The sequence below is a fragment of the Podarcis raffonei genome, chromosome 14, assembly GCF_027172205.1.
Source record: "Podarcis raffonei isolate rPodRaf1 chromosome 14, rPodRaf1.pri, whole genome shotgun sequence".
Classification (NCBI taxonomy): domain Eukaryota; kingdom Metazoa; phylum Chordata; class Lepidosauria; order Squamata; family Lacertidae; genus Podarcis; species Podarcis raffonei.
The window spans coordinates 11,610,966-11,637,371 of NC_070615.1; the positions used below are offsets into that span (position 1 = coordinate 11,610,966).

Below are 26,406 nucleotides of genomic sequence, written 5' to 3' on the forward strand. Positions count from 1 at the left end.
CAGAGTTCAGGCTGCAGTCCTAACACTGAACGCAAGAGGACTTGCTTATGAAGAGACAAGGTTAGGATAGCACTCTGCTCATGCCTCAGATCAGGGGTCAGCAAACTTTTTCAGCAGGGGGCCAGTACACTGTCCCTCAGACCTTGTGGGGGGCTGGACTATACAGGGGACGCTCGGGTTGTGAACGTGATCCGTGCGGGATGCACGTTTGCAACCCGCAGTGTTTGCAACCTGCGTCTGCGCACGCGTGGGTAGCGATTCGGTGCTTCTGCGCATTTGCAAAGCGTGATTCAGCGCTTCTGTGCATGCACGACCGCCGAAACGCGGAAGTAACCCGTTCCGGTACTTTTGGGTTTCGGCAGTCCGCAACTCAAAAAAACGCAACCTGAAGCGGCTGTAACCTGAGGTATGACTGTATTTTGGAGGGGGGGAAACGAATGAATTCCTATGCCCCACAAATAACCCAGAGATGCGTTTTAAATAAAAGCACACATTATACTCATGTAAAAACACGCTGGTTCTTGGACCGTCCGAGGGCCGGATTTAGCAGGTGATTGGGCCGGATCTGGACCCCAGGCCTTAGTTTGTCTACCCTTGCCTCAGCTGAATCAGTGGCAGGAACAAGTAACATGGGGAGAGTAGTTCAAATGGGATGAAGCGTGAAGGGGAAGATTCAAATTGCAATGTGCTTTCAGCTCCTGAGAGAGGCCATGTACTTTTTTAAAATTGCAAATAAAATAGAAGATAGCCCAGATTATAGTATGATTGCTTTCATTTGCCATTTCTAATTCTCCTTGAAGGAGATTCCCCCCCCCCCGTCTTCTGCATATATTTAAAAGTGGAAATTATAGGCTATCTCATGCAAAATGGGTTGCATTCAATGTTAGTCAGAGTAGTGTGACACAGGATGTTAGGAGACCTGGGAGACCTGAGCTCAAATCTTTACTTTGTGCCCTTCATCACCATTCAGCCTGGCCTACCTGCTAGGGTTGTGAAGCTCATATGAAGAAAGGAAGATCCATGGATACAATATTGAGATCCTTAGAGGAAAGGCAGGGTATAAATGCAGTAACCAGTGAACGAATTGAAATTCATGAACATGGTTAGGAACATATGACTTATCCTAAGTCAGACCATGGTTCCATCAAGTTCAGTATTGTCTACACTGACTGCCAGCAACCCTCCAGCAATTCAGGCAGTGATTTCTCCCAACCCTGCCTGGAGATGAACCTGGGGTCTTTTGCATGCAAAGCCCCTTTCCCAATTATCTCAGATCCTTTACTTGCAATGGGTCTTCTCTGAGTAAAAGTTGGATGCAAGCCTCTGCTTTGAAAGAACTTACCTGGTATGGTTGTTGCTTCTTCACAAGTCCACATCAGGAACAGGAAGCCTATGAGGAGCAAGACTGGGACTGTGGCAAATGGCATCGTCTCTGAGACCGCTCTGGTGATATTGTACTGCATCGGGTTGAAGGCTTCCATGATCGTCTTTGCCCAAGGCCCGAGCCAATCGATAGTCCTGCAAGAGCAAAATGAAAATCCAGCGTGTTGGGAGAGCACTGACAAAACACTCCGTCACTTTGCGTTATCGTGGCTCCAACTGATGCCTTGCAACGCCCCCCTTCTCCATCCCATAAACTGAGAGAGCCTGTCCCACTACCAGCTTTGCTTTATGACAAGGCCAGTGGTTTAGATTAGACAACGGCAGCAACAAGTCAAAACAAGAGAAGATACGCTCTTTCTTTCCCCCCACCAAACAAAAGGGTCTCTGACCTTGGAATTGGCGCGCAGGTTTGCTCACGACATTTTAAGCCAAGAGAGTTACTATCTCCCAAGCTTCCCTCGAGTAAATTGGTCAGCCAGCCAGGATGCAGACCTGGGACCCTGTGCCAAATTTCTAATCAAAGGAAAAGGAAATTAAAAACCCTGGGCTGTGAGCAGAGCCCCGGAAAGCCTTTCATCCTCATCACCTTCCGACAACCATTGCAAGGAGTGACAGGAGCGTCCTTGAATTTCAAAGGCGATTGACTATATTTCCCCGGCCACACTGGGAAGGCTGGGCCATGCCTGTGAATGAAGAATTGGCAGGGTTTGCGACTAGAATATCTCTGGTGGGTTGTGCAAAGCTTTAATTTGCAATGGCCATCCGTTCGGCTGTCGAGGCCGGCCCAAGGGATTTTGCTGTCCGTGGCAAAGAACAAAACGGTGCCACGCAAACGCCCATTCTGCGTAGAGTAACCGACAGGGCTGGCTGCTGAATCCTACTTCAGTGCTGGCAACGGGGCACTGCCCTGCCTCGAGGGAGATTGTCAAGGTAGTTATAAAAATAGAGGGCAACACACAGCTCTCTTGTCCAACAGAAGGGCCTGGTTCAGGGAGATCGGGAGCAAGGGATGAGGGGCAATAAGACCTACACCAGCACCTGATACTTCCAGGAGGCTGGGGAAAATACCCTCCAAGTGTCCTGATTTTCTAGGGACAGTCCCATGGCCGCTGCTGCCAGCCTCCTCCCTTGTGCAGCTCATAGCAGCTGTTGGATAGTTGGTGAGGAAGGAGAGGCTGTCACCTCTGATGCCCAGCCCTGTGTGGTACACCAGCTCTGGGGGCAGGCAGAGGGCAGGGCTGCCCTGAGAAGGAATAAAGGAGGAGCAGAATGGAGCGCAAGGAGTCTTGATTTTTTAAAAAATTCTTTGTGCGTCTAATCTTGCCCCTTTCGAAAATGTATTTATTGGTGCGGGTTTTTCTTTTTGCAAATTGACCCAAGAAAAAAAAATAAAATGAAACTGGGATTAAGGAGTTTTCTCAGGAGGTTATAGGGCATGGCATGTGCACTGTGTCCCATTGGGCTGGCGGGGGCAGCACTCGCCCTTCTTCTCATAGGAAATGCTCTGCATGGGGGGTTGGGGACAAATATAGGGAGACCAAGGAGAGCCAGTAGCAGGGGACCGAGAAATGTCCCTATTTTCATCTGTGGAGTGTTGGAGGGTATGTGGGAAGAGACGGACCATCACTGCCATTCCATTTGCCTTTTGCTGTGGACAGCCTCCTCTGGAGTAAGGATATGAAACCCTGCTATCTTCCACCTAGCTTGGCAAGAGGACCCCTGCCCTCTGATCTGTATTTAAGCCAGGATCCTTGCAGACCAAGAAGACCAGTACAGTGGTACCACGGATTAAGTACTTAATTCGTTCCGGAGGTCCGTTCTTAACCTGAAACAGTTCTTAACCTGAAGTACCACTTTAGCTAATGGGGCCTCCCACTGCTGCCGCGCAGCTGGCACACGATTTCTATTCTCATCCTGGGGCAAAGTTCTTAACCTGAGATACTATTTCTGGGTTAGTGGAGTCTGTAACTTGAAGCATATGTAACCTGAAGCGTATGTAACCTGAGGTACCACTGTACCAGAAACTTTATTGTCAGTTAACTCTTGTTTTGCTTTGCATTTGTGTACTTAAACCGAGATTGGGCATTTGTTTTTTTGTTAGGTAATGATTGAAATTACCATGTGTTTGACATGCTCTATATTTCATATAAAGGGACACGGGTGGTGCTGTGGGTAAAAGCCTCAGCGCCTAGGGCTTGCCGATCGAAAGGTCGACGGTTCGAATCCCCGCGGCGGGGTGCGCTCCCGCTGCTCGGTCCCAGCGCCTGCCAACCTAGCAGTTCGAAAGCACCCCCGGGTGCAAGTAGATAAATAGGGACCGCTTACTGGCGGGAAGGTAAACGGCGTTTCCGTGTGCTGTGCTGGCTTGCCAGATGCAGTTTGTCACGCTGGCCACGTGACCCGGAAGTGTCTCCGGACAGCGCTGCCCCCGGCCTCTTGAGTGAGATGGGCGCACAACCCCAGAGTCTGTCAAGACTGGCCCGTACGGGCAGGGGTACCTTTACCTTTACCTTTATATTTCATATAAGGGACGCGGGTGGCGCTGTGGGTTAAACCACAGAGCCTAGGGCTTGCTGATCAGAAGGTCGGCGGTTCGAATCCCCGCAACGGGGTGAGCTCCCGTTGCTCGGACCCGGCTCCTGCCAACCTAGCAGCTCGAAAGCACGTCAAAGTGCAAGTAGATAAATAGGTACCGCTCCTGCAGGAAGGTAAATGGCGTTTCCGTGCGCTGCTCTGGTTCACCAGATGTGGCTTAGTCATGCTGGCCACATGACCTGGAAGCTGTACGCCGGCTCCCTCGGCCAATAAAGTGAGATGAGCGCCGCAACCCCAGAGTCGGCCACAACTGGACTTAATGGTCAGGGGTCCCTTTACCTTTATATTTCATATATTTTGATGTTTTGAATGTTTGCTGTAAGATAAAGCACTTTAAACAAAAGAGTAGATAAGGACAGACGATTTTACTATTTTGTTGAGATACATCTGGCATGAAGACAGTGACAGAGTTTTGGTTAACGAGAATTGTTCCTGGGCCAGAAAAACCACATCACAATTTCCCCCCACATTGTTACAACAGGAAAGAAGCATGTTTCATCCTCTCCTGGGATGGACTGACTATTGTCAGGTTAAGTTTAGACAGACAGGAGCAATTGTAAAGGGGGGAGGAGCCATTTGGGATGGCCCACCCTCAGAGACTAATGGAACCTGATGTGTTCCTAAATGCTCTGGGGGAATTTCCAGTGGAGAAGTTTGGCAATCTGGTTGAAGCTTTTGTCTTGCTACGGAACGGTAAGATTAAGTGAGGGGTTGACACAATATCTCCTGAATGCCCTCTATGGCGTTTTGGAGCTTGAGCAGCCCCTTAGTATTCTGAGTAGCTCTGGGTTATGAAACATGCCTGATGAAATGATGTATAATTTCCCGCTTGGACTACTGCAAGGCGCTCTTCGTGGGGCTACCTTTGAAGGTGACCTGGAAACTACAACTAATCTAGAATGCAGCAGCTAGACTGGTGACTGGGAGTGGCCGCCAGGACCACATAACACCTGTCCTGAGAGATCTGCATTGGCTCCCAGTATGTTTCCGAGCGCAATTTGAAGTGTTGGTGCTGACCTTTAAAGCCCTCAACGGTGTCGGCCCAGTATACCTGAAGGAGCATCTCCACCCCCATTGTTCAGCCCAGACACTGAAGTCCAGCTCCAAGGGCCTTCTGGCGGTTCCCTCGCTGTGAGAAGAGAAGTTACAGGGAACCAGGCAGAGGGCCTTCTCAGTACTGGCACCCGCCCTGTGGAATGCCCTCCCACCAGATGTCAAAGAGAAAAATAACTACCAAACGTTTAGAAGACATCTGAAGGCAGCCCTGTTTAGGGAAGTTTTTAATGTTTGATGTACAGTGGTACCTCAGGTTACATACGCTTCAGGTTACATACGCTTCAGGTTACATACGCTTCAGGTTACAGACTCCGCTAACCTAGAAATAGTACCTTGGGTTAAGAACTTTGCTTCAGGATGAGAACAGAAATTATGCAGCGGCGGCACGGCAGCAGCAGGAGGCCCCATTAGCTAAAGTGGTGCATCAGGTTAAGAACAGTTTCAGGTTAAGAACAGACCTCCAGAACGAATTAAGTACTTAACCCGAGGTACCACTGTATTTATCGTGTTTTTAATATTCTATTGGGAGCCTCCCTGAGTGGCTGGGGAAACCCAGCCAGATGGGCGGGGTATAATTTTTTATATATTATGATTGTTAGTATTATTTACCACTTATATTACTACATCTAAGTGGTGTGCGTCTCCCTCAGAAGCAGAGGTGTACCTAGGGGCTGACCAGGTAGGCCCCCACCAAGGGTACAGGACCAGGGAAGCACAAAAATTGCACCTCTGCACTCTGCCTGTGTGGTGTAGTGGTTAAGAGCGGTAGACTCGTAATCTGGGGAACCGGGTTCACATCTCCGCTCCTCCACATGCAGCTGCTGGGTGACCTTGGGCTAGTCACACTTCTGTGAAGTCTCTCAGCCCCACTCACCTCACAGAGTGTTTGTTGTGGGGGAGGAAGGGAAAGGAGAATGTTAGCCGCTTTGAGACTCCTTCGGGTAGTGATAAAGCGGGAGATCAAATTCAAACTCCTCCTCCTCCTCCTCCTCCTCCTCCTCCTCCTCCTCCTCCTCGACTTCTTCTTCTTCTTCTTCTTCTTCTTCTTCTTCTTCTTCTTCTTCTTCTTCTTCTTCTTCTTCTTCTTCTGCCTCAGAGTGGCTAGGAGCCTGTTGGCCCATCTGTGCATTCCCTAGGCTGCTCCTCCATTGCTTAGGGTGACCGGGCGAGGTGCGCAGGCTCCTCTGGGCATCTCAGCAGAGGAGTCTGGCCCCTGGCATGGGCCATCACAACAGCCCTGTGGGGCCCCTACCCAGTCGGCCAGCGGCGCTATGAGAAGTGTGAGTGGAGTATTCAGTGGGGCTTGGAGGGAAGAAAGATGGAGAGTGTAGGTGAGTGTTGCAGGAGGAGGGGAAAGGAAGAGAGGGAGGAGGCAGAAGGGAAAGCAGTGTGCAGAGGGAGGGAGGAAAGTAGGGCGGCAGGCAGGCAGATGGACCGATGGAGGAGGAGAAGGAGGCGATTGGGAGGTGGAGCAGAGCAGACCTGACCCCAATGACTGCTGAGGAAGTCACTGGTGGAGAGTGAAAGAAGAAGAAGAAGAAGAGGAGGAGGAGGAGGAGGAGGAGAAGTTTGGATTTGATATCCCGCTTTATCACTACCCAAAGGAGTCTCAAAGTGGTTAACATTCTCCTTTTCCCTTCCTCCCCCACAACAAACACTCTGTGAGGTGAGTGGGGCTGAGAGACTTCAAACAAGTGTGACTGGCCCAAGGTCACCCAGCAGCTGCATGTGGAGGAGCGGGGAAGTGAACCTGGTTCACCAGATTACGAGTCTACCACTCTTAACCACTTACACCACACTGGCTCACAGGCAACCGAAAGCAAACTTTTTGCACTTCTGGTCCATGGTCTTTCCTGGTTTCGGAGGTGCTGATACATCTCCTTGCCAAGAGTCCAAGGGATGTGGGTGGGTGCCAATACAGCTCCTTGCATGGGTGCATGGCAGCCTAAGTACATGTTTGCTCAGAAACCAGTTGAACGTTGGCTAGAGCACAGAATCGTGCCTACCATGTGGCTATATGAGCTGCAAAAAAAGGGGCTGATTTTGCAGCTTGCATTGCATCCTCTAGTAGCTGGCTGGCAGAAGAACACCACCTGGAGTCCATTATTCCATATTCTAGTGCTTTACCAGTTGCACTGGCTCCCAGTAGAGTATTGGGTCAGGTTTAAGGTGTTGGGTTTGACCTTTAAAGCCCTATGTGGCTTAGGGCCCTCATATTTATGGAACCGCCTCTCCTGGCGCCGCAGAGGTCCTTAAGGTCCGTGAATAATCATAGTTTAGAGGTCCCAGGCCCTAAGGAAGTCAGATTATCCTCCACCAGGGCCAGGGCCTTCTCAGTGATGGCTCCAACCTGGTGGGATTCTCTGTCCCATGAGACCAGGGCCCTACAGGATTTAACCTCCTTCCGCAGGGCCTGTAAGACAGAGCTATTCCGCCTGGCTTTCAATTTGAACTTAGCCTGATCTTTTATCCCCCTTCCTTCCCTCCCCCTCCCCTTTTTATGAAGATTATCTGCTCTGGGATCCCACAGCTAATTCTCCCCTGGTCTCCTCACTGGCCCAAATAGGACTGCTTTAGCCAGCTAGCCCTGGTGATCATCTAATGTTTATTGGATGGATTTTCCCCCTAAACTGATTTTTGAATTTTGAATTTATCGTTATTTACATTTTATATTGTCTTTTATGCTGTTTTTGTTGCATCAATTAAGAGTTTTAATTTTGTTGTTAGCCGCCCTCAGCCCGGTTTTTCTGAAGCGGGAAGGACGGGGTATAAATAATTTTTATTTATTTATTATTAGTAGTAGTAGCAGCTATCGTGACCTTATCTCTGAACTGACTCTCTTCAGCTAGATATGTGTTATATGTGTGCATATCTTCAGTAAAATGAAATATCCTTTTATCTATGGATTGTTCCCCCCCGGCCACCCTTGCAAATTGCAAAGCGTGTGTGGGGAGGATGATTTCCATCAGGATTATGATTTGGGAGCTATGCTTCTAATGGAAATTGCGCCCCCCCCCCCGCCATGCCCAAGATTGCATATTAAAACCCATTGACAGGGTTGCAAGCAATGCAATTAACATAGCGTGTAAGTAAGGCTGAGAGATTGTGACTTGAATTTGAGCTCATGTCTCCTTGTGTTTAGTCTGATATTCACAGGTGTACTACAGTTCTCATCATCTCCAGCCATTGGTCATGTTGGCTGGGACAGATGGAAGTTGGAGTCCAACAATCATTGGGAGGTGACAGACCACCCACTCCTGCTCTAACCGCTGAACCACACTGGCTCTCATCCTTATGCCAACACTGCAAAGTAGATCAGTAATGTTTCAAGCGTGGGCCATCGCAGCTAGCCTCAAATGGTGCCCCCTTCACAGAAGCTGATGGCAATACTCTGGGGCCCCATGTAATTTAGTTTGCCAAAGCCCCATCTAGCAAGTTGGTGGTGGAGGTGCAATTCGAAAAGAAGAATTGCCAGATATTATTTTTAGCCAATGCGCTATGGCAATGGTTCCTAATTATCTAACTACTGTGGACTCCCTGTTTTGTAAAAGCTAAACTATGGACCTGAAGCTTTTGATTTTCTTTATATCTCTGTGGTAGTTTTTGTTATGTGCATGGTGCCATGGACCCCGCTGTGGTCTAAACCACTGAGCCTCTTGGGCTTGCTGATCAGAAGGTCAGCATTTTGAATCCCTGCAACGGGGTGAGAGCTCCTGTTGCTCTGTCCCAGCTCCTACCAACCTAGCTGTTCAAAAGCACACCAGTGCAAGTAGATAAATAGGCACCCCTGTGGTGGGAAGGTAAACGGTGTTTCCGTGCGCTCTGGTTTCCGTCACGGTGTCCCATTGTGCCAGAAGCGGTTTAGTCATGCTGGCCACATGACCCAGAAAGCTGTATGTGGACAAACGCCGACTCCCTCGGCCTGAAAGCGAGATGAGTGCCACAACCCCATAGTTGCCTTTGACTGGACTTGACTGTCCAGGGGACCTTTCCCTTACCTGGGTAGGTTACTCTGCAAACTACCAATTGGGAATCAATGCCCTATAACATCCTTCCTGTGTGTTAAAGCACATTTTTCTTAATCTCTGTCTTCCTTTGCTCTCTAAGATGATGCAGCAATTCAGAGATTTTCATTGTCCTTGAATCCGGGCCAGATGAGATTTTGCTGAGTAAGAATTGCAGAAAGTTTTCAGATATAGGGAGAATCCATTTATCCCTTAAGTCTCTGCGCAAATCACATTCCAGGACACAGTGTTCTACATTTTCAATGACAGAATGCGAAGACCGACAATCTCTGTATCTGTGGTCTATTAATTTACTTAAATCTGAACAGCGACTGAAACCCCCCTGCTCCTATTAGATACTGAAATCGACCTCTTATTGCTTCCAGGAGTTGACTGAATGAAGAAACATTCAGTTGCTACCTGTAAGTTGTGTATTTGGGCTGTGCCATGGATCTTGGATTGAGACGGGGGGAGAATTCTGACTCGGTTCACATTTAAAGGTGTACCTACCCAATTCACACTTCCTGAAGCGACTGAAGAACTGATACACAGCCATCCTTTGAAATTTGCAAGGATCTGACTTTTGCGATGTAGTTCCCCAACTGAAACACATTTACAAAAATGGTTTCTGTTCTTCTTGTTCATAAATAGTGGGCAAGCTACTCTATATCCCTGGTCTCTCAGGCACAAGAGGGCAAGAGGGCACATGGGGACTCATTGAAAGTGGGCCAATATATGAGGCACAGGATCCATGCGATAATATGAATCTCTAAATGCATAGGAGCAGAGTGATCACAATATTATGTTGGCAGATACTTTCCTTGATTTGCCTTGTACAAGCTTGCAAGTGTGCATAGTTTAATGAAAATTCGTGCTTAATGGGAATATAAAAATTGTTTAAAATGTATTTATTAGGGATAATCTGCACAAATACGAATAAACTAATGGAAATAAGATGCAAACATTTGTTAAGGGAAAACAGCTTGCAAAAATGGATCCACTAGTCAAAATGGCATTGTGAAAAATGTGTTGGGAGAAATTTGCGCTAAAGAGCATAGCTGTTGTGGCTAGTAGCCATTGAGAGCATTATCCTCCCCCCTTGTCCCTTAATATTTTTTGAATGCAGTCTCTTTTTAATGTAGTTGATGGAAAAAACAACAACAGCAACAACACGCACATACCAAATGCAATTTTGCCATGGCATTCATTGGAGCCGTACTTCTTTGAAAAGACACATTTTATGGGTTCTCCAACGATGAGGACACCTGCCCACAAGTATTTAGACTTCCCTGTTGGTTTGCCCATCACATTTTTTTAAAATGTACCACTTCTTTAGTTGTTGTTGTTGTTTAGTCGTTTAGTCATGTCCGACTCTTTGTGACCCCATGGACCAGAGCACGCCAGGCACTCTTGTCTTCCACTGCCTCCCGCAGTGTGGTCAAACTCATGCTGGTAGCTTCGAGAACACTGTCCAACCATCTCGTCCTCTGCCGTCCCCTTCTCCTTGTGCCCTCCATCTTTCCCAACATCAGGGTCTTTTCCAGGGAGTCTTCTCTTCTCATGAGGTGGCCAAAGTATTGGAGCCTCAGCTTCAGGATCTGTCCTTCCAGTGAGCACTCAGGGCTGATTTCCTTCAGAATGGAGAGGTTTGATCTTCTTGCAGTCCATGGGACTCTCAAGAGTCTCCTCCAGCACCATAATTCAAAAGAATCAATTCTTCGGCGATCAGCCTTCTTTATGGTCCAGCTCTCACTTCCATACATCACTACTGGGGAAACCATAGCTTTAACTATACAGACCTTTGTTGGAAAGGTGATGTCTCTGCTTTTTAAGATGCTGTCTAGGTTTGTCATTGCTTTTCTCCCAAGAAGCAGGCATCTTTAAAGACTTCTTTAGTACATTTATATAAAAAAGAAAAGGTAAAGGACTTCTGGACAGTTAAGTCCAGTCAAAGGCGACTATGGGATTGAGGTGCTCATCTCGCTTTCAGGCCGAGGGAACCGGCGTTTGTCCACAGACAGCTTTCCGGGTCATGTGGCCAGCATGACGAAACCACTTCTGGCACAACGGGACACCGTGACAGAGACCAGAGCGCGTGAAAGTGCTGTTTACCTTCCCGCCACAGCGGTACCTATTTATCTACTTGCGCTGGCATGCTTTTGAACTGCTATGTTGGCAGGAGCTGGGACAGAGCAATGGAAGCTCACTCCGCCACAGGGATTCAAACTGCCAACCTTCTAATCGGCAAGCCCAAGAGGCTCAGTGGTTTAGACCACAGGGCCACCCGTGTCCCATAGTACATTTATGCCCAAGATTTCTCACCCCCACCAAGCAACTCAGTGCAGCACACCAGGGAGATGGGTTGTCCAATCTGGGCACTGACCTGCCTCCAATCTGCTTAGCTAAAGCAAGGCAATTGCACCACATGTTTCTTGTGAAAGCCATTGGCTAGAAGCATTAATGTTCGTACACAGTGCACTTCAGCACATGTACCAGTGGTAGCAAAAGAATAGCAGCAGCAATGACCCGTTAAGCTTCCAGCAATGGTGCTGTGCTACTTCTATAGCTGTGCAACTTCTGAAACTATAACAGCTGACCACTTTGCGAATGGTTCCTGCAGACTTGATGTTCTGACTGTGAGAGATACCGGTGTAGCCACAACAATAATTGCCCTAAAATCAGCAGCTGCACTGTGGCTGCAATCTGAAATATCATACGAAGTAAATCCCATTGAAATAAGAAAGGCCAGGGTGATTGTGAAGGTTAGATAGCAAGATAGCAAGAAGTCCAGAGACCAATAGCCCTCTAGCTATTCTGGCTTTTGGATAGCCCTCCGCGAAGCCTCCGTAGGGCAGCAGGAGGAAGGCTCCCCGCTGCCCTGCGGAGGCTTTGCGCGGCTCTTGTGGGATGTGGGGAGCTCTGTCCCTTCCCCCACCTCCCAGAAAAGCTCCCTTTAAAGAGCGCGCGGTTCTTGCGGGAGATGGGGGAAGGTACAGAGGGCAGCTTACCCGCGTGCAGCCTCTTCCAGGCGGGGGAGCCTTCATCCCATTGCCCAGGAGAGGCTTCAGCGGCTATCCCAGAAGCCAGATCCCTCTTGCTGTTCTGGCTTCTGGGATTCAGAATTTTTTCTTTTCTTGTTTCCCCCCCCCACCCCCACAAACTAGGTGCGTCTTATCGTCTGGTGCGTCCTATAGAGCGAAAAATACGGTAGTGTTTTTTTTTGCTCTAAAGCAGGGGTGGCCCTCCAGATATTGCTGCCCCACAATGCTCATCAGCTCCAGCAAGCATGGTCAATGGCTAGGGCTGATGGGAGTTGTAGTTCAACAACAACAACAAACCTATGGTTACGTAAAACATACTCGATAAACACACAAGACGTAACCGGCTGTACTTTTGAATAAACAAGGTATACTATTCATTGTATCAAATTGTAGATTTCAACGGAAGTTTCATAAAGTTCAATGAAAAAAGCAGAAGACCCAGTAGATCAGTTCCACCCGTCTGTTCATAGAGTCCAATAATCCACATGAAGGGTTGTTACAGTCCCACAGAATCCTTTCACAGAGTCTAAGACAAGGTTTTTCCGGAATATTAGCCTTGTTTCGCCATCCTAGGCTTCATCAATAGAACAGGCTCATATGTAAGATTACAGGATATTGGATCTTATAGCATAGTAGTGGTTGCAGTAAGAAACGACTGTTACCAGTCTGTTCTACTGATGAAGCCTAGGATGGCGAAACAAGACTGCAGCAACCCTTCATGTGGATTATTGGACTCTATGAACAGACAGGTGGAATAGACACTTATACATGTATGGACCTTATGCATGAACTGACTAGAGAATGAACTGATCTACTGGTTCGTCTGCTTTTTTCCTTGAACTTTATGAAACTTCTGTTGAAATCTACAATTTGATACAATGAATAGTATACCTCATTTATTCAAAAGTACAGCTGCTTTCGTCTTGTGTGTTTACTGGGAGTTGTAGTTCAGCAACTTCTGGCAGGCCAAAGGTGCCCCAGAGCACAGTGGAGAGCGACGACGACACCAGCACCACAAAACACAGCAGGAGAGCCAACATTGCTAGGCTGCCCACAAATGTCAAAAAAAAGAGCAAAAGTATCACTGCCAAATCAGGCGTGTGCACCCTGTGGCGTACTGACAGACCAGCTGAGCCACCCAAAAAGGCAATGGCTCACAGTCATGGAATGAGGAAAAAGTGAATGTTTTACCCATCAGAAACAGCGAGAGGCGGGTGTTTTTCAGGTGGGTGGGGCTCCTTTAAGAAGGGGATCAGGAACCAAGCAGAAGTTGTGGTGAGACAACAATGGGTGGTCAGAGGAAGAAGACTGGGAAGAAGAGGGGTCAGAAGCTGAAGGGGTTAGTGAGCTGGGAAAGTCGTGGAAGAGAGACGTCCAGAATCAGAGACAGAATAACAACAACAACAACAATTTATTATTTATACCCTGCCCATCTGGCTGGGTTTCCCCAGCCACTCTGGGCGGCTTCCAACAAAACACTAAAATACAATAACCTTTGTTGTTGTTGTTTAGTAATTTAGTCGTGTCCGACTCTTCGTGATCCCATGGACCAGAGCACGCCAGGCACCTCTGTCCTCCACTCCCTCCCCGCAGTTTGGTCAAACTCATGCTGGTAACCTCAAAAACACTATCCAACCATCTCGTCCTCTGTCATCCCCTTCTCCTTGTGCCCTCCATCTTTCCCAGCATCAGTGTCTTCTCCAGGGAGTCTTCTCTTCTCATGAGGTGGCCAAAGTACTGGAGCCTCAGCTTCACGATCTGTCCTTCCAGTGACCACTCAGGGCTGATTTCATTAAGAATGGATAGGTTTGATCTTCTTGCAGTCCATGGGACTCTCAAGAGTCTCCTCCAGCACCATAATTCAAAAGCATCAATTCTTCGGCGATCAGCCTTCTTTATGGTCCAGCTCTCACTTCCATACATCACTACTGGGAAAACCATAGCTTTAACTATACGGACCTTTGTTGGCAAGGTGATGTCTCTACTTCTCAAGATGCTGTCTAGGTTTGTCATTGCTTTTCTCCCAAGAAGCAGGCGTCTTTTAATTTCGTGGCTGCTGTCACCATCTGCAGTGATCATGGAGCCCAAGAACCTAGTAAACATTAAAAGCTACAATAACCTAGTAAACATTAAAAGCTTCCCTAAACAGGGCTGCCTTCAGATGTCTTCTAAAAGTTTGGTAGTTATTTTTCTCTTTGACATCTGGTGGGAGGGTGTTCCACAGGGCGGGCGCCACTACCGAGAAGGCTCTCTGCCTGGTTGAAGTTGAAGCTGGTGAGTGGGAGGAGGAAGGCCAAAAGCCAGAGATGTGTCAGGGTGGGGAAGAGTCACAGGGTGGTGAGAAGCTCCCCTCCGCCTTGTTTCTCAGAACCAGAAGAGGCATGAAAAGGGTGGAGAAGAGGTTGGCTGCACAGAGGCACAGTCTCTGACTGCTTGGGAAAAACCCTTTGCTCAGCGCTTCCCAGCAAAGAGGTGATGGTGGTTTTCCTTGCTGCATCACCTTTGCTGGGTTGCTGCGCTGTGGGAACCACCGCTTGAGGCTTTGTTTGGCTGCTGGCTGGACTTTCTGTCTTTGGCTCGGAGGGGCTCAGAAGTTGAACATACCTGTGCTCTGAAAATCCCTTATTTTGGCTGCTGATCCCTTATTTTCGAGGCTGCTGGTCCCTTATTTTCAAATCTGTAAGTTGTCAGCTATGCTACTGACTGTGAGGCATAGGTGACAAGTCTCTGGAGCCCTGGGTGCCTGAGCACCCACAAATTTCCCCATGAAGGGGCCGGATACCCACAGATTTTGGTGCCAGGGCCATGCACGCTGCATGGCACCCATGGCTCCGGGCATCCATGGTCATGGAGCCAGGTTGGCGCTCCTGCTGGGCGAGATGCCTGCCTGAAACAATGGAAAGGCACTGCTAGTCTGTGTAGACAATACTTGGCCAGATGGACCAATGGTCTGGCTCTGTATAAGGCAGCTTCCTATGTTTCCACTTCTCCCAAAGTTTCCTGGGAACTGTAGTTTGTCAAGGGTGCTGGGAATGGTAGTTCAGGGAGTAAAGTACAATTTCCAGGATTCTTTTTCTGACTGGGGAAATTGTTTTAGATGTATGGTGTGTACAGAGCTTTGGTTCCTCCCTGCTCTCTATATTGGGCTACCTTTAAAGGTGACCCGGAAACTGCAACTAATCCAGAATGCGGCAGCTAGACTGGTAACTGGGAGTGGCCACCGAGACCACATAACACTGGTCCTTAAAGACCTACATTGGCTCCCAGTATGTTTCTGAGCACAATTCAAAGTGTTGGTAAAAAAAAAAAGGTAAAGGTCCCCTGACAGTTAAGTCCAGTTGTGAACGACTCTGGGGTTGCGGCGCTCATCTCGCTTTACTGGCCGAGGGAGTTGACGTTTGTCCGCAGACAGTTTTTCCGGGTCATGTGGCCAAAGCAGCACATGGAAATGCAATTTACCTTCCCACCAGAGCGGCACCTATTTATCTACTTGCACTTTGATGTGCTTTCGAACTGCTAGGTTGGCAGGAGCAGGGACCGAGCAACGGGAGCTCACCCCATCGTGGGGATTCAAACCGCCAACCTTCCGATCAGAAAGCCCAAGGTTCAGTGGTTTACACCACAGCGCCACCCCTAAACGGCCTCGGTCCAGTATACCTGAAGGGGCGTCTCCACCCCCATCATTCAGCCCAAACACTGAAGTCCAGCTCCGAGGGCCTTCTGGCGGTTCCCTCACTGTGAGAAGCGAAGTTACAGGGAACCAGGCAGAGGGCCTTCTCGGTGGTGGTACCCGCCCTGTGGAACACCCTCCCATCAGATGTCAAGGAAATAAACAACTACCTGTCTTCTGGAAGACATCTGAAAGCAGCCCTGTTTAGGGAAGTTTTAAATGTTTGATGTTTTATCGTGTTTTTAATATTCTGTTGGGAGCTGTCCAGAGTGGCTGGGGAAACCCAGCCAGTTGGGTGGAGTATAAATAAAATATTATTATTATTATTTAGGGACACCGGTGGTGCTGTGGGTTAAACCACAGAGCCTAGGACTTGCCGATCAGAAGGTCGGCGGTTTGAATCCCCGCAACGGGGTGAGCTCCCGTTGCTCGGTCCCTGCTCCTGCCAACCTAGCAGTTCAAAAGCACATCAAAGTGCAAGTAGATAAATAGGTACCGCTCCGGCGGGAAGGTAAACGGCGTTTCCGTGCACTGCTCTAGTTCGCCAGAAGCGGCTTAGCCATGCTGGCCACATGACCCAGAAGCTATACACCGGCTCCCTCGGCCAATAAAGCGAGATGAGTGCCGCAACCCCAGAGTCGGTCAAGACTGGACCAAATGGTCAGGGGTCCCTTTACCCTATTATTATTATTATTATTATTATTATTATTATTATTCCTCCCCTCTTTCCTCCCTCCCGATCTTTCTCTTTGACTTATTTTCTTGCAGCTGCTACTTTTCCTTCCTGCCTCAGCAGAGGAGTCAGAAGGTGCAGTTTGCAGACACAGTCTTACGGAATGATCATGTTGCAGCAACAAACAACAGCAAGAACAACCCTGAGGTTAAGGTCATGACTGGAGTCCCTGTCACTCTCTTAGGAACCATTGTACTCCTGCTCCTATTTCATTCAGCACACTGGACAAAATATTGGACTGAGTCATACGTTCAATTAGAGTAAAAAAAAAGTGTGGCTTTTTACTATATTTCCTTTCAAAACACTCTCAGCAAAGTTCAATCAACAAGTCTAGCTGTACCTTGGACAGAGCTGTCATGTGTCCCTATGGGGAATAATTTTTCCCTGCTGATATTTTTGAGGTTATTTGCAATAACCTGAAGTCACAAGAGTGATGCTCCACACACACCCCGTCCCATTTGAATGGGAGTTAAAATAGTTCAGACCGAACCTAACCTAGCTAACCCAAGGAGCGGCCAAAAAACGAAAGGGAAAGTTTGACAGAGAGGGAAAAACAGGAAGGGAAAAAAGTGGGTCTAAGTCCGCTGAATCAAACTTCTCCCCTTTCTCTAGCCCCCACTGCTCTGGCTGCTACGGTTTCCAAACTTTTATTTATTATTTATTTACTCCATACAATTTATACCCTGCTTGATTGTAAAAAGAAGAAAGGGGGTGGGGTCTGGAAACCCTCAAAACCGTTTCCAAAAAAGAAGAAGAGAGAAAGCAACAAAATTATCAATAAGAAAAATTAGCAACAACGAAGTAAGGCTTTCGAAATGGAATCATAGAACTGTGAAGGGACCCTGAAGATCATCTAGCCCCCTGAAATGAAGGAATATACGCAGCTGCCCCGAGTGGGAATCAAACCTGCAACCTTGGCATTATCAGCACCACCCTCTAACCAACTGAGCTATCCTAACATTACTCTAAAAACAGATTAAAACTCGCGGCAACTTTCTTAACATCTGGGCAGGCTTGTCTAAAGAATATATATATATATATATATATATATATATATATATATATATAGCAGGTACTGAAAAGTGTACAGTGATATCAATAGGCAGGGAGTTCCAAAGATGCTGCCACACAAAACGATCAAGTTATTACAAATTTGAAACAGGTATTTCTGTGGTACTTGTAGCAGTGCCAGTTCTGCCAATCCCCTTGCCAACAAAGGTCCGTATAGTAAAAGCTATGGTTTTCCCAGTAGTGATGTATGGAAGTGAGAGCTGGACCATAAAGAAGGCTGATCGCCGAAGAATTGATGCTTTTGAATTATGGTGCTGGAGGAGACTCTTGAGAGTCCCATGGACTGCAAGAAGATCAAACCTCTCCATTCTTAAGGAAATCAGCCCTGAGTGCTCACTGGAAGGACAGATCGTGAAGCTGAGGCTCCAATACTTTGGCCACCGCAAGAGAAGACTCCCTGGAAAAGACCCTGATGTTGGGAAAGATGGAGGGCACAAGGAGAAGGGGACGACAGAGGACAAGATGGTTAGACAGTGTTCTCGAAGCTACCAGCATGAGTTTGACCAAACTGTGGGAGGCAGTGGAAGACAGGAGTGCCTGGCGTGCTCTGGTCCATGGGGTCACGAAGAGTCGGACACGACTAAACGACTAAACAACAGCAACAACAACATATCTACTAAGGCAGTCTTCATTCATACTTCTGTATATTGGCCTGGAATCTTTTGTTGAAGGTCTAGTTGAGAAACATTTTTAAATTAAAATGATAGGACGGCGTCCTAAGGACATGTAGCTGGGCTACAGACAGGAAGGGAAAGGGGTGGGGTATAAATTTCCAAGTAGCACCTAACAATCACGATAGCTTAAGTGGCTATTATTTACAGAACACAGAGCTGTTAAGTGAGGGACACAACATGCCGCTCAGATACCTAGGATAATATAGGGGTAATTGCTTCCCTTTTAAAGGAGAATGGGACAAAATGAGGATTTGCAGGATGTTCTGTCTTGAGTCGTTAATTCCACTGTGATATATTTCCACCTCTCCTCTCCCAAAGCACATCCTACAATGCCAGCTTTGTTACTTTTCAGAAAAAGAAGACCAGAAACAGCAATCATCAAAAGTAGCTTCCAGAATAGATGGTAATTTCACATTGCACCTTTCGCCCTCCATTCAAAAGCTTTTTGAAGGAGAACAGTGGGGACATCAGCTCAAAATAGCCATCAAAAGGAGCAATTGGTACCTTACGTCTCTGTTTATTGTGGTTTTTTTGGAGAGCGAGAAAATCTGTCCTGTGTGACCCTCCCTTTGAAGACTGTATCATTATTTTTGCAAAATCCCATTCACTTCTGTTGCTTCCAAGGGCTGCCTTAAAAGTTAGAAAAGCTAAATAAAAAGACACTTAAGTTTTCAAAGGTGGGAGTGGGGTGGGGGAGAGAATGAAATATTTTATTAAATTTCGCTGAGGCTCAAGCTACAATTTCCATAGAATTGAATGATCCTTTCCTGTGTTGGAATGCTGTGTGGAGAAAAAGGCTGACTAACTCTCTGCGTTCTCTGCTCTAAGTCACCCTCCCAAATATGTTCTATCTCACTGTCCCAAATGATTGGTTAATCACGGAATCAGAGAGCTGGGAGGAACTTCAGAGGTCTTCTAGCCTAACCTTCGATGCATGCAGGAAATCTACATGGAATCATAAAAATACAGAGTTGGAAAGGGTACCAAAGAAACCATTAATGGCTAGGCAGTGTCTCATTATGGGAAATCATTGCTGCAGAAGGGTTTCGTGGCACGTGATGGTTGATGGAATATGAGAGCCATATGGAGAAAGTGAGGTGCCTTCAGCTCCCTCCACAGATTTTTGATGGGATTAAGATCAAATACTTCTTTCACTCATTATAATGCACATCAATCTCTGACTTTTGTCTTCTGGGTTTTTGGGGTTTTTCCTGTTGTTATTCTGTCTCTCACAGCTACAATAAACCTACCATTAAAATTATGGACTGGTCATTTCTTCACCAGAGGGCAAATGGGCAAAGTTAGCAGAGGATCAAATACTTTCCCCCATCACTGTATATGTAAATCTCTCTCTCTCTCTCTCTCTCTCTCTCTCTCTCTCTCTCTCTCTCTCTCTGAAGGTGGGCAACCTTCAGAGCTTACCTGTTGAGGGCTGCATGGTGCTGGTGTCCAGGTCATGAGCTAATGATGGGCAGAAACAACAGTGTCCTGAATGAACTAGTCTGTTACAATGGCCACCTGCTAGTCCCTGATCTCTGTGACTATCTGAAATTAGAATTCAAAATCCTATGCAGAAATGAGCCTCACTGGGATTGCTGGGATTAATCTCAAAATAAAAATTCAATGGACTTTTAAAAAAAAACCCCAACTACAGCAGACCCATGCACCTGCTGTCCTGGAAACCGAGGGAAAGTAATTCCTTTCTGACTTCCGTGTGCTATACAGACACACTTGGTATAGAAGCCTACCAGTTTGTCCTCATGCAGCTGAGCAGTCTGTTCCCCAAGCCATGCAACCAGAAAAGAAGGTTTTGTTTAAATTATGTTTATGAAATAAATTACTCTTTGAAAGTACATAAGAAGATAAACACTTCTGAAAGCCAGGAAAAATAAGGAGGGAAGGAATTTGGGTGGAAGGGGGAAATGGGGCAACTTTGGGTAGTTCAGGGGCAACAACAAAAAATCAAGCTTTTCTTCTTCTTTTGGCAAACCAAGGTTTCCTAATAAAATGCATTTTTAAATGTTATTTTCACAAATATATGCATTTTTGTGCGCACAGCTCCCAGTATACACATTCTTGTATGCATTCCTTGGCTGGAGAACTGCATTGCAAAATTCGGAGAAGTGTGACTTCTGAAGAGTGGCTGCATTTCGATTTGTGTATTGTTTTCGAAAATGTGGATGATGTATAGTAGGTTTGTTGTTAAATGCCATCTGAATTGAATTTGCCCCCCATCCCTACCTGCCCTCTAGGGAGTTATTGTGGGTCTGTTGATTTGCTGCTTCTTAGGAAGTGTCTCCCTCCACTTAGGATCACTTTTATCCTTGTAAATAAAACTCACAGATTGCAGAGCTACCTTAAGTCCACCTTAGAAGAAACCCTGGGAAGTGCTACCTCTCTAGACTATATCGCTGGTAGGAGAAGTGGAGAAGAACACATTAACAATACGACAGAGTTTATATCTCATGTACATGGCTGGTTTTCCAAACAGCAAAAAATATTGCCAATGCATTTAATAATCCACAAAGCGCTCTCTCTCTTTCTCTCTCTCTCTCCCATCTGAATCTGGGTTCTGTCACTATATCCGAAAACTTCTTTTTCTTTGTTCAAAACAGATGATCATCACCACCTCTCCTTCCTTCCCCAAATAAACATAGAACAGTATCAACAGAATACAAAGCAACTCAGGGATTGAATGCAATTATTATTTTTTGCAACATTCTAGGGAGCTATTAGGCATTGTAGCCCTTGACAGAATTATTTCTTTTAAAAGAATAGCCTTTGGGTGCACCCCTTGGTATTTAAATGAATATCTAGGGTGTGAAACCCATGGAAACATATGAAAACAAGGAGAGAGAACATACATTTCGGAACAACAAAACAAACTTCTTTTTAAAACAACAAAAAGAGAAGAGCAAATTTAATTTAGGGGGCTGACTGAGGAATTTCTCTTTTCCAGTAAGCTGACTCAAAGTGTTCAAAAAGAATATCAAATTAAAAATAGGCTTGCAGGTCTTGCCCGTGTCATCAGTCGAGAGTCACCAGATCATTCATCCCTCCAGTTCAGCTGCAGGTAATTCTTTTGCATGAAGGTCTTTTAAATTTATCAGTTTGGTCAATTAAGTTCTCCTTGCAGAAGCTGAACCCCCCACCCCCTGTCTAATTTGGAGTAACAAAAACCAACCCAAATTTCAACACGATCAACAGAGAAAAGCTTCTTCCTTTTGGGTGATGGAAATAATGGAAAAAGTAATGAAGTAGAGAAGCAAGTTTGCCTTGGGAAGCAGTCACCCTGTTGCTCTAGCATGCCACACCATTAAAAGTTACAGAAATAGCCTTCTTTTCCTGCTTCTCTCAGCTCAAGAAGATTTAAGCCCAAAGCAAGTTTGGAGGGAAATTCTGATCTTCACTGAGTTACAATAACTACAGTTGTTCAGGCAGGGGGAAAAGGTATCTCCCCCCGCAAAAAAAACCAAAACACCCCACCCCCGGATACATTGAGATGAAGGCAACTCAATAAATAACCCACAATCAAAACTCCAATACTTTTTCATATTAGTTTTTCATCCCACTATAACACATGTTAAAATAGAAAAGTTTCATAAAGTTACCTGGTTGTTTTCTCACTTCCGTTTTCTAGGTTCTGCTCTGGAAGTCAGCTGCAATAGTTAAATGATGCGTGTGGTCTTTCTAAAGATCAGAAAAGATTTCCTGGTGATCACTCTTTTTGTAGCATCTTTTCCTGTCTCTCTCTCTCTCTTTTTTTAAACTAAAGGTACTCCTTGTTGCTAAGAGATTGGTTGCTAAGAGATTTTTGTGTATGAGGAGGTGGCAGGTCAGGGGGCTTTGCAACCCCAAAGAGAATTTTGTAAATTAACCTCTCTAGCAGAATGTACTTAAGCCCCTGCCCCAAAATCCACTGACGGTGGATTAAAAAAGGAATCCAATTGAAAAGAAATTAACCTGTTTGAATGCTCAGTGGCTTGACGAATGGGTGAGGGAGCTACAAGAGATAGTTTGGCGAAGAGCAACGATATGCTGTTAGTTAGGCAAAAACTTTGATGCTAGGCATCACAGTGTGAAGATGAAGGTGAAATGAGACTTAGGATTCATGTGGCAATTGCAAACTTGAAGGTAGCAATCCTGGCCATCGCTCCCTGTCTGGTTATATAGCCTGAAAGATGTGCTATCATTACATGGGGCATTTCCTTGCCCTGTGAAGGGGAAATGGAATGGAGAGTAGCATCCCAACACGATACAGTGGTACCTCGGGTTACAGATGCTTCAGGTTACAGACGCTTCAGGTGACAGACTCCGCTAACCCAGAAATAGTACCTCGGGTGAAGAACTTTGCTTCAGGATGAGAAAAGAAATCACGGGGTGGCGGTGTGGCGGCAAGCGGGAGGCCCCATTAGCTAAAGTGGAGCTTCAGGTTAAGAACAGTTTCAGGTTAAGAACGGACCTCCAGTGTTCAACGAGCATTTGACAACAAACCACAGAGCAATGGAAGCTTAAAACTCTTTAAGCTAGCTCATAATCTGTCCAGAAGAGCACTCCTATCTTTTGCATGTGTCAGGCAGACAAAACATAACTGCCAGCCCTAATGTGCATAATGCATAACTGGGGGAAACACACAAGGACATGAAGTAAGGCTGCTGTTTGTGTGGCCTGGGGAGGGGTCACAAGGGCCAGATGGAAAAGTACAAAGGGCCTGCACTAGACTCTCGATTGTTGTTTACACAGTAGTGGGACACGGGTGGTGCTGTGGTCTAAACCACTGAGCCTCTTGGGCTTGCTGATCGGAAGGTCGGCAGTTTGAATCCCCGTGACGGGGTGAGCTCCGGTTGCTCTGTCCCAGCTTCTGCCAACCTAGCAGTTCAAAAGCACACCTGTGCAAGTAGATAGATAGGTACTGCTGCAGTGGCAAGGTAAACAGAGTTTCTGTGCGCTTTGGTTTCCATCACGGTGTTCCGTTGCACCAGAAGCGGTTTAGTCCTGCTGCCCACATGACCCAGAAAGCTGTCTGTGGACAAACGTCAGCTCCCTCAGCCTGAAAGCAAGATGAGCTCCGCAACCCTATAGTCGCCTTTGACTGGACATAACCGTCCAGGGGTCCTTTACCTTATACATCAGCACTGTGCATGCTTGGAATACACACACCTGATGTGATCCAGGGCATGATCCTGCACTTTGGATTGACCCCAACGCAGGCCAATCTGGGACCGTCCTGACCTGAACCAAGGCCCTGAATAGATTTGGGGTCTGACCCTAATGCTAAATTAGGATTTAACTAAGCATGCAGTCAGGAGACGGGAGGAGGAAGAGGGAGATGCTGTGTTTCCTCTCCCCACCCATGGCTGCACTGCAGGGAACAGGATTGAATCTTGTGCTCACCAGCTGGTGAACAGAGAATTCAGTCCTGCCGAGTGCTGCTCTGCCAGGGAGTTCTCTGTTGGGAATGAGCTGGGGAAGCAGAACTTGCGGGCGCTGCCTGCCTCCTCTCCTCCAATCCCTCCCTCTCTGACCACCCCACTTTTGTCTGCCCCAAATCACTCTGGTTGGGCATTCTATCTCAATCTGATTTGGCTGAAGCCCGCTTCAGCCCAAACTGGTTTGGGATTCAGGCATCAGATGATCTCCATGTACAGCCTCCTATTATTTCACTGCTCTTGTGCAAATATTTGTAGAAAACCCCTTCACCGCTGCTGCACTGCAATAATCATTGCTGGGATCCTCACACAGCGGTAGCAGCCGAGACAAACTTTTCTAAAAATAGGCAGCACGGCAGCTGTAGAAAAATTGTTTGGTGGCCCAGGGCAATTGTTGCTCTTGCATTCCCTTTGTAGAAGTTCTGCATTTACTTATCAATGCAAACTCTTTTGCATTCGAACCGCTGGGCCACAACGTGAATGCGAATGCGTCTCGTAAGGTCAGCATCAAAGCGGTTAAATAATGCGAAACATTTTATTTCTTTATTTTTGCAATGAAAGTTGATTCAGTGAAGACTTCTTTCATGCCAAAAGAATTCCTGGAACTTTGTATAATGGAATCGGAATAACTGGCACTGTTGTTTGTGACAATGATCTCTAGGTTGGACGCTAAACATTCTTCACCCTGTGTAGGCTTTTGAGTGAATTAACAAAGTTCTTTTTTATGCCATTTAAAATGAGGTAAGCCTTGTCGAAATTGACAATGGACCTTTGTGGAGGGAGGATGCAAAATGCTTTCTAGAGGAGCAAGCAGAGTATTTTCCTTTACCATGACACCCCACAGTTCTTTATAACAGCACCCAAAAAGAAACCTCTTTTTCTGCATGACTACTGTGGGGTGTATTGGGTGTTAGGGGAGAGGTAGTGCCTCTGGTGGGGGAGACGCCATACTCCTTTTGGGGTAATTTATCCGCCTTCGGTCCCCACCCTGCACTCAGCTCTCACCTGTGACTCCTAGAAGCTGTAAGCATGTGACCGAGGCCATCCTGGGAAATGGCTTTGGCTGGCTGGCTAAACCAGGGGAGGGTAGCCAGTGTATCTCAAAAACTTTCAGTTAGGGACTTCGCTTGCATGTGAAGGCAGGTTCTGGTAGATTAATAATAATAATAATAATAATAATAATAATAATAAATTATTTATACCCCGTCCTCCCCAGCCAGAGGCAGGCTCAGGGCAGGTAACACCAATAAAATCACAGTAAAAACATAATAGGGGAAGGAGGAGGAGGAGGAGTTTGGATTTGATATCCCGCTTTATCACTACCCGAAGGAGTCTCAAAGCGGCTAACAACCTCCTTTCCCTTCCTCCCCCACAACAAACTCTCTGTGAGGTGAGTGGGGCTGAGAGACTTCAGAGAAGAGTGACTAGCCCAAGGTCACCCAGCAGCTGCATGTGGAGGAGCGGAGACGCGAACCCGGTTCCCCAGATTACGAATCTACTGCTCTTGACTGGACAAGCCCAATAGTGGATCCAACAGACAAGAAGATGGTTTCTGCACATGCTATAGAGGGAAGTGAGGGGCAGGTGGGGCTTGCCAACCTGGGAAGGAACCCATCTAGGCGAAGGAAAACTCTTATCCTAAACCTCCACTGCCTTGTGGGTTATCTTCAGGAGAAGAAATCCTACACAAGTCCTTAAGATGGTTGGATGGTGCCTTCCATGCCTAATTCCAGCAACTGCTGTAGCTAAACTGCTGCCAGACATTTTGCTCTGCTTTCCTTTGGACCATATCAGTGAGGCCGAGAGAGGGGTCTTGTCATCTGGGCAGCCCAGGACCTCCAGACACACTGCCCAGGTTTGCAACCCTTTGGTGCTGCTAACAGAAGTGGAGCAGGCTGGGAACGTGGCATATTTTGCTTGTTTATCTACAAATATACAGAAGCTGCTGAATTGCAACTCATTACCAAACTTAAAACCATGGAGAGACCTGGTCTGAACAAAGACACTGGATTCTTATCTCATTATACATGACAAAGCCATTTTTCACCTTCTCACCCCTTGCTTTTTCCTGTAAGACCTATTGCAGTCGTTAAGAGTCGTCAACAGGCTCATCACAGCTATCTGCCAATCACCCATTCCCACCACCCTTCTGAGTAATACCCCTCCCCACCTTCTCACTATATAGAAGGATCTGGCAACTTCTGTTTCAGTGTATCTGAAGAAGTGTGCATGCACACGAAAGCTCATACCAAGAACTAACTTAGTTGGTCTTTAAGGTGCTACTGGAAGGATTTTTTTTGTTTTGTTTTGACTATGGCAGACCAACACGGCTACCTATCTGTAACTACAAATATACAAATAAAGCATAGACTCTCCAGCCAGTGGACCAGTCCATGCCCAGCTGCCCATCAGATGACATCACTGGGTGCCATCCATCAGTCAATGGTCAGGAGCGTGATATTCAACCCTGCTGGGTCCTGCTTTGCCAGTGTGTTTCCTGAGAGTGTTAATCTCATGTTGGCAGTTCCACTGTACTTAGAAGTTCAGATTGTGGTGACCTGGAAGAGGGCATTCTCTGTGACAGCCCCTACACTGTGGCCTTCCCTTCCCACTTTTATTATGGAGTTTCCATTGCACGCTGAAGATCCACCTCTTTACCCTGGCCTTTCACGCCTGAGATGGATGCTTTTAAGACCCCGCTCTATGCTCTTGAGTGTAATTGAGTTTTGAATTGATTTTTAATATCTTTA

At 46.7% G+C, this 26,406-nt stretch overlaps 2 protein-coding genes across 2 annotated transcripts in view; both read right to left on the reverse strand.

Annotated features, from left to right (window-relative positions):
- The window catches only part of LOC128402012 (aromatase), a 42,118-nt gene extending 19,894 nt beyond the window's left edge, over window positions 1-22,224 (reverse strand). The window contains exons 1-2 of the mRNA XM_053365745.1: window positions 21,839-22,224; window positions 1,343-1,518 (exon numbers count right to left, since the gene is read on the reverse strand). Of these exons, the coding sequence (XP_053221720.1) occupies window positions 1,343-1,481 (139 nt within the window). The 5' untranslated portion in view covers window positions 1,482-1,518; window positions 21,839-22,224. The remainder of the gene's footprint in view (window positions 1-1,342; window positions 1,519-21,838) is intronic.
- Window positions 1-26,406, reverse strand: part of DMXL2 (Dmx like 2) — a 530,204-nt gene that overhangs the window by 328,627 nt on the left and 175,171 nt on the right. The gene's annotated exons all lie outside the window — the stretch shown is intronic.